This window comes from Carcharhinus amblyrhynchos, chromosome 3 (genome assembly GCF_965287045.1).
Source record: "Carcharhinus amblyrhynchos chromosome 3, sCarAmb.v2.hapA, whole genome shotgun sequence".
Lineage (NCBI taxonomy): Eukaryota > Metazoa > Chordata > Chondrichthyes > Carcharhiniformes > Carcharhinidae > Carcharhinus > Carcharhinus amblyrhynchos.
In genome coordinates this window covers 96,306,721-96,315,363 of record NC_137326.1, presented here as the reverse complement: position 1 = coordinate 96,315,363, position 8,643 = coordinate 96,306,721, and the positions used below count along the sequence as shown (strand labels likewise).

The following is an 8,643-nucleotide window of genomic DNA, read 5'->3' as shown; positions in this document are numbered from 1 at the left end:
CTGCAACATGCCCCGATTAACCCATCTTTCACACAAAGATGGGACTTAAGTGTATTCATAACCTGCATTTTATTTTACCATTAAAACCATTTTGACACTAGGTTGCACTTTTATATGAAGAGAGGATTAATTTTGATATCAACAATATCTTCAAAATAATGACAGTAACTGCATGTTTAATGTTTAATTGCAAATTTAGTTTAAAAAATTGAACAGGTTTATTGGAGCATTAAGTCACTGGTTGGTGTAGTTTATCTAAAACTATTACCACACTCACGATTTTGAGGACAATTATTTACTTCTGCAGTGATTTTACTGCAACATGAATAATAGGATATCTACTATTCTGAAGCGCTGAAAACAGTCAACATGGAGCCTGTATTTTCTTGGGCAATCTCAATCCTTCCCTACTATGTCTGTATCCAAAGGAGATATTAAATTACGCAAATAAACATTTTGAACTTTTCAATAACCAGTATTTGTTTCCAGATGGAAGCAATCCACAAAACAGATCTTTAACTCACCCTTATTAAAAATGGGACATGCCAATCCATTCACAGTACCTGGCCTATTTTTCCTAGGCCATTATGATCGAGGGGCCAAATTGTCTATTTTTGCTCCTATTTTGTATTTCATATAATTTACCTGTGCCTTTAAATTCCAAATGGCAGAAGCTTTGCTCAATTATCAACCTTAGTACAATCAATAGAGGGTTAGCTTTTTCTTACCTTTAGGTATAAAAATCATTGTATATTGGTGGACAGCGTAACATCACCTATGATGTCACCCACAGTCAAATAACCCACTGACAACTAAATATTGAGGCTTGCGTCATAAAAGATCACTCAGGCACTCAACTATGGAGCCATAATCCAATGCTAAATCTTAACATTGTAGCAGAAGTCCAAAGATGGCGTGATATTGTCCAGTATCCCACCCTCCCACATTCCAAGTTATTTTTCTGATAACAATAGAACGCCTGGCATTTTATTTTAAAACTCCAAAAAGAAAATGGTCACAATGTGATGTTCCAGTAATTATTTTCCAATTAAAAACACAGCTGGAATTGAAAGTATAAAAGTTTTGTTTCTACCATCAGGTTCTTAACACGAGCCAAATTCAGAACTGTTGGACCGGACTGACTGATTAATTTTGTTCTTCGTTCCTGTGCAGATCTTGATTAGCAGAGCTGTTGAGCGCTTCCTGATAAACTTGTAAAGCTAATTCAATATAGCCTCCCTTCTTGGAATCGGTACGAGAAAATATCTGGGAAAATAAACATTGTTTAATGTTATGGCTTACTTTAACAACATTCAATATTCCTTTTAATTATTGATAGATGTGTAATAGTTGATTGAGAGCAAGATTAAATAACTTTGAGAAAAAAATATAGGCTGAAATCTCAGGTCAAATAGCTGTATTCTTGTCCATATAACAAGTTGTGTGAAGTTCCATTAAGCTGTTTTCCAGTAGACCTTTGCCGCAATTACCTCAATTTAAAAGTTGTGAATCCAAATTTGTAACATACACAAAGCATTTTCTATTTTCCATGTATAAATCATAAAATCCCTACAGTGTAGAAGGCAGCCATTTGGCCTAACAAGTCTGCACTAATCACAGTTCCACCCAGGCCCTATCCCCGTAACCCCACATATTTACCCTGCTAGTTCTGACAATAATTGGCCATGCAAAATTGCCCATCAACCTAACCTGCATATCTTTGGACTGTGGGAGGAAACCCACACAGACAGTGACCGAAGCCAGGAAATCAAACCCACGTCCCTGGCACTGTGAGACAGCAATGCTAACCACTACTTTGGGGTTTTTTTAAAGCGTATCTTCATCCACATGCGTGGTTTTCTGTTTAGCAAAGTGCTGGAAAGATTACTGAGCTGATCAGTAGCCGATTGAATCATGTTATGAACACTCCTTTTGTGGCCAACAAGTCCTGGCATTGGACTCAACAGGGAGCTTTTAGTCCAGAGGTAGGATGCTACCACTGCACCATAAAGCTTCCTATCCTCCATAAATAACTTGTGTAATCTGCAGTATTTGGACATTGCAAGAATTGGGTCAGCTGTCTCATTCTGAATCACTTCCCAGAAATGGCTGAATTTGTGGTTTTTACTCTGCATCTATCTCAATCCAGCAACACTTAAATGCAAATTAACATTCCCTTTCTGCAACCCTAATAGTGAACTTTAAATCCAACCCATCTGCACTACCTCTTGAGCCAACACATTGCATTTTGAAGAGTCTTAAATCAAGTGAATATTCTTTAAAAAAATATAAAACAGAATTGAATGTGAGTCTCTTAATTGCTAGCAATGAAGGAGAACTTATATTTATGTGATGGAATTAAAGAGTGCTAATCTGCCTACCTAAGAGTTAGTTTGTTATGTAAATGACAGAACTCTGATTACAAGCATTCTTAAAGAATAAATTGTACCTTAATCAGGTCAATACCCTGGGCTTGCTGTTGGTTTGCTTCCTTTGATGACTGACACTCTGGATGTAACACGTGATATAGCTGAAGCACACTTATAGCGTCATCCATTCTGCAAAAGACAAAATCAGTTTTAAAAATGCTAACTATAAAATAAACCTCCCAATATTGTCAATGACAAAATAATACATTGAGTTCAAAAGAACTGCAGCAATTATGTTCTAGCTCCAAACTCAATTTATTAGAAATTAATTTGTTCCTCATCTCTTCCCCTACCCAAACAAGGTGATGGTAAAAATTCTTAAGGGGTCAGATTATGTGGTTGGAATAACAGTGAGACCGTCCATGTTGACTACGATCATGCATTAAAACAGATAACTGCTTCCAGTGTCTGCACATGCTCTTATAAGCTGGAAATCTGGAGATTGCTGTCTGATTTGTCCTGCTTTCCCACAAGCTTCACTCCACCAGTATATCATCAAGAAATTTAGAACATGAAGACCATGAAATTGTGTGGTATTTACCCACTAAAAACACTAAAATGTTTTACATTTTAATGCTGTGATTAAGTTTTAGGTATTATAAAACAATCTCTTTGTCCTCAACTTACATTTACAAATATGGAATCTCACTCCATAGATTTTTTTTTACTTTTTCTAATCTATCATCTTTCACTCTCTTTTGCTTCCTGTATCTAATTTGAAGTTGAATTACATATTCTAATTTACACTGCCTAGTTTGTGTGTCCCTCCATGAGGATCTTCAGTCTGATTAGCTGAAGAGATGTGTCCTGTTCTCACAGGTCTCCAATCTCTGTGCTTTCTGACACACTGACTGCAAGTTGCAATGCAAAAGCCCATAAAATTTCTGTGGGCAATCGTCACCACAGTTTTGGCACTAAGTGTGAAGTGTGGGCCAATACTGACAAATATTTATGGTCTATATTTTATGTTCCTCCCAGTAGATGGTGCTGTTGCTTTAAAATCATTCTGCTTTAAACCAATGCACCCCTTCAACGTAGGCAGTGAGAAATTGCAGTAAAAAAACATATTACTTCATTTTAGTTTCACTAGCCTACATTTGTACATAGGTTAGCTTTGAATACGTTCATCAAAATCTATAACCAATCATTTGCTTGTACCTTCAGCTATCTCCATTTATAATAGTTATGAACAAAAATTAAGATCAACTTTCTACATGTCATAGTGATAACATATTCTGTAAGACTGAGATGGATGTGATCATTATTGTACCAGCAAGGCCACTGTTTGTACAGTTTTTAAAAAGACAAATTAACAGAATCATGGACTGTGACTGGGCAATCAGATTCCTAGTTTTTTGCTAGAATTTCCAATAAATCAGTGTCAAAATATACAAATTTACAAATTAGGAGCAGGATTAGACCACTCAGCCCCTCAAGTCTTCAATTCACCACCACTGAATTAGATCATGGCTGATCTGATTGTAACTTCAACACCACATTCCCATGTGCCAGCAATGACGTTTCGTCCCTTGTTTATCAAGAATCTATCTGGCTCTGTCTTAAAAATATCCAAAGCCTCATGACTTTCAGAAAAAGATTCTCCTCATCATTGTCTTAAATAGATGAGTGCCTTATTTTTAATCAGTGGTCCCTACTTCTAGATTCTCACACAACATCTCCACATCCATCCTGTCAAGGCCCTTCAGGATATCATACGTTTCAATCAAGTCACCTCTTACTCTTCTTCACTCCTGTGGCCTGTCCAAGCTTTTCTCTTTGGACAATCCTCGATTCCAGGTATTAGTCTGCTAAACCTTCTCTAAACTGCTTCCAACGCATTTACACCCTTTCTTAGTAAGGAAACCAATATTGTACATAATAATTCAGCTCTAGTCTCACCAATGCCCTGTGTTAGCTTTCCAAAGTTACTTGTTGCTTGTCATGTGTTCTAATCATTCCTGCGATTGCACCAAAGGCAGTCTACAAAATCTGGGAAGCTAAATGTTGAGTTAATAAACTTTCAACTAATGGATTTTACCTGATTAAACCAGTCATGCTATCACTCACTTGATGAAGGAGTGGTGTCCAAAAGCTTGCGACTCCAAATAAACCTGTTGGACTTTAATCTGGTGTTGTGAGACATCTTACTGTCCCACTCCAGTCCAACACCGGCATCTCCACATCAGGCTATGATAAGACTGAATTTACACATTTCAGTTGGCACTTCTTTCCCTGAATTTTGTGTGAAAAAATAATGTTCTTGGGACAGCACTTAAAACTCTGTTTTTCTGTGATACCCTGAGTATCATTTTTTATGCACGAGAATCTTACAACGTCATACAAACTCTATAAAGGGAATGATGACAGGGAGCAAATGTCTTGTCTTCATGGGAATGAATTACGTGCCATGGAGCCAAGTAACACATTAATGATGTAACATTTCCTCCCTTAGCTGAGATCAGGTAATTCAGCAGAAATCGTAATACATTCCATTTTATATTGTTTAGTCCCACACTAGTAATCTCTTTACCCACTACATCAGGCACATCCTGGATTCTTGACTTCACAAGCCTTGTGATGCACACTATGGACACGTATGTGCCACATGTAAAGTTTAAAATCAATGTTTTAAATATATACATAGGCATTTTGAGCTGCTTATGCTGAGATTTTCCAGCCCTTACCACTAGCAGGATTTTCCAGTCCCTCGCAGTGGGTTCCCCAGAGAGCTACGCAAATCGCCATTAACTTTAGTGGGATTGGAAGATCCTGCCAGTGGCCAATGGTGAGTCACCTCCGCCACAGAAAAACCCACCGCAGGGCAGCCGGAAATTCCCAGCAGAATTTATCCATTAATGTGACAAAAGCATCCAAAACTAACTTATCCAAATCTCTAAACCTGGAAAATTCAAACACCACGATCTTCTAACAAAACATGGAAATAGAATTTGAGCTACCAAGGCTTTGTGCATATGGTTCCAAAATTACACTTTGAATTATTGCACCAAATTGTGTAAAGAGAAGCTACAAAGTTTTTTATTTAAAATCAATCTACATGAAGTTAATTTCAAGCATTAAATGCAAATTTTGATAAGTCTGATGAGAGAAAATGTAACTGTATTTAAAATTGTACTTACAGGTCTCTCTGAATCATGTCTATTAGTAAACCATCAATTTTGCTCCTATTGACCAGGTACCACACCAGCCCACCAAAGTGCCTTGTTGAACGCAAAAGATCATACTTGCCACGTTTATCAATATCTTCATATGTTTGCTGGTGAACCTGGTAAAGAAAGACTTACATTTATTCAGCGCTTTTCCAACACCAGATATCTCAAAGCGCTTTACAGCCAATGAAATAGTTTTGAAGTGGTAGAGGGCTTGAAAGTCAATTTATAATCTTCAGAAGCAAATTGGCTGAAATGTCTCAACAGCTACAGGAGTTCATAAAATATATATCAAGAATACCTTGTGAGTTTATCTCCTGTAGAATTCTTTCTCTCCATGCTACAAAGTAACTGCACTTTGAACAGGTGATCTACTTACAAGTGTCCAGTAACGTAGTCACTTTGGTAAATGACAGCAGCCTGAGGGGGTTACACCCACACACCCTCCCTCACAGCAGAGAGACACAGTGCCTCAGTTATTCCTTCCTTTAAATATCAGAGTTGACTTTGGGAGGTCAGTAATCAAATGAGACTCAGCTTCTTTGAGCATAAATAGTAAAGCTCAAAGGTTGGGATATAAAGTAGGACACAGAGCTCAGACTTCTACACTCTGATGAGTAACCTTCAAAACTTGCATAATCTCTGATGAAACTATGGTGCATTGACCAAACTGAAGTGCTTTTGACTTGCACAGTCATAATACATTCAAGTATCTATTTCACTGACCGCCCTTGTGGAGTCTGATACAAGGTGTACTCACCCTGATGTAATCAGCAGAATCTGGCTCAAATTGGATAAGACACAGATCTAGAATATCTTCATAACGATCCTGAGCAAAAACAACCTAAAATGGGCAACAGTGATCACATCAAAAGTACAATACAACAATCATGTGATCAAAAATTAACATTGGTAATTCAGAAAAAAGAAAAAAAGAATCAGTTTGGAGAACACATTGAGCAGAATCCCTAAATTGTCAAATTGCAGGAAGATAAATGCAATGATGCGATTAAAGAATGCAGCTTCCCAGACACTGTTGGACCTGCACACTCTTAGCTGTGCCATGATCCTCACGCACATGACCTATGTAGAGTTAGAAATTTTAACATAACTGCTCCACACCCATTTTCAAAATCAGCATAATTAATTTGATTTTGGACCAGATTAAAGGAGATTGCAGAATGTTTTGCATTAGCCTGTTTCAGAAATTTCTATGTCCAGCCTCCATTTAATAATTTCCACAAGCTGTAGCCCATTTTAATGTGCCACTGGGGGCTTTCCACAGGGATGTTGACAAAGAGATGCCAGGAAAATCTAAGATGTGAAGATGCTGGCATTGGACTGGGGTAAGCACAGTAAGAAGTCTCACAACACCAGGTTAAAGTTCATTTGGTAGCACAAGCTTTTGGAGCACTGCTCCTTCATCAGATGAGTGGAAAATCTATATAAGAAAAGCTATATATTGGTGGGGAGCGGTGGGAAAGGGTATATGTATTATTCTTCAAAAAGGCTACAAATATTTGTCAACAATTATTTAAGCCTTCTCAAAGGCTGTTTCCTGGAATGGTGCAGTTCTAACAGGCTTCTTGCTGATGCCCACATTTATGAGTAGGAAGTGTGGGTAGTAGTATCACAGCCATTTCAGTTTGTGCCACTTAGAGCATTAAAAAATACAGACCAGCACCCAAGTAGCAGTAATTTGCCAAAAGGCACAAAATGTACCTTTTTCCATACCTTGGTGCACTCTGAGATAGCACAAGATACTTTGACAGCTGCTACTGTCTTTAAGAATCTTTTTACTCTGCTAAACTTGGAAAGGAGTTTCAGGACAGCTTTTCTATGATATTGGGAACAATGAGTCAGCTGCTTTTTATTATAAGAATATTGGCACAGTAGCCTGTCCCAGAAAGCTCAGGAAAAAAATACACCCAGAATACTTGATGAAAAATATTTGTAAAGCTAAAAGCTTTTAATAAGTAAAAATTTTAAATACAGTAAAAATTTACTTTTAATATGTTTAAATACAGTAAAGTTGCCTCATTCGTGGTGGTTCAGTTCCCAGAAAATCTTGAAGGGTGAAATCACAAACGGTGAACATACTCTATAAGTGAATAAATTAGATATATTCCGGCCATCGCCAAATTTGACGTTTTGAAAAGGAAATTAAGCAATAAAAACTACAAGGTGGATTTTCCACTCCTGTTTCTGGGGGAAATCAGGACAGGTGGAGACAGCAGAGAATTGAGTGGATTTCCCCACTCAATTGTTCCTGCATCCTGCCAGTGACATAACAAGGAGTTCTATGGGGATGTGTCTAGGGCGGTGGATGTGGTCTTTCTTGATTTTCAGAAGGCATTCGACAAGGTACCTCACAAGAGGTTATTGCAGAAGGTAAGGGGGCATGGAGTTGGGGGTAGGGTGTTAGCGTGGATAGAGGATTGGTTATCAAATAGGAGGCAGAGAGTGGGGGTTAATGGGTGCTATTCAGATTGGCAGTTGGTGACTGGTGGAGTGCCCCAGGGGTCGGTGCTGGGGCCTCAGCTATTTACCATTTATATAGATGATCTGGAGGAGGGAACCGAGTGTATGGTGTCGAAATTTGCTGATGACACCAAGATTGGTGGAACGGCAAATTGCGCGGAGGGTGTGGAGAGTCTGCAGAAGGATCTAGATAGGCTGGGCGAATGGGCCAGGAACTGGCAAATGGAATTTAATGTTGGCAAGTGCGAGGTGGTCCACTTTGGTAGGAATAATGGTAGGAAGGACTATTACTTACGTGGCAAAAAACTGCAGCAGGCGACGGTGCAGAGGGACCTCGGGGTCCTTGTGCATGAGTCGCAAAAACCCAGCCTGCAGGTGCAGCAGGTGGTCAGGAAGGCGAATGGGATGCTGGCCTTCATAGCGAGGGGGATTGAATATAAAAGTAGGGTGGTCTTGCTGCAGCTGTATAGGGCATTGGTGAGGCCGCAGCTGGAGTACTGTGTGCAGTTTTGGTCGCCGCACTTACGCAAGGATATTTTGGCCTTGGAGGGAGTGCAGAGGAGGTT

At 38.8% G+C, this 8,643-nt stretch overlaps 1 protein-coding gene across 1 annotated transcript in view; it reads right to left on the bottom strand.

The window, feature by feature from the left end:
• Positions 1-26: 26 nt before the first annotated feature.
• Positions 27-8,643, bottom strand: part of mrps22 (mitochondrial ribosomal protein S22) — a 29,309-nt gene continuing 20,692 nt past the window's right edge. The window contains exons 5-8 of the mRNA XM_080185546.1: positions 6,357-6,440; positions 5,567-5,712; positions 2,450-2,558; positions 27-1,266 (exon numbers count right to left, since the gene is read on the bottom strand). Coding sequence (XP_080041672.1) covers positions 1,147-1,266; positions 2,450-2,558; positions 5,567-5,712; positions 6,357-6,440 — 459 coding nt within the window. The 3' untranslated portion in view covers positions 27-1,146. The remainder of the gene's footprint in view (positions 1,267-2,449; positions 2,559-5,566; positions 5,713-6,356; positions 6,441-8,643) is intronic.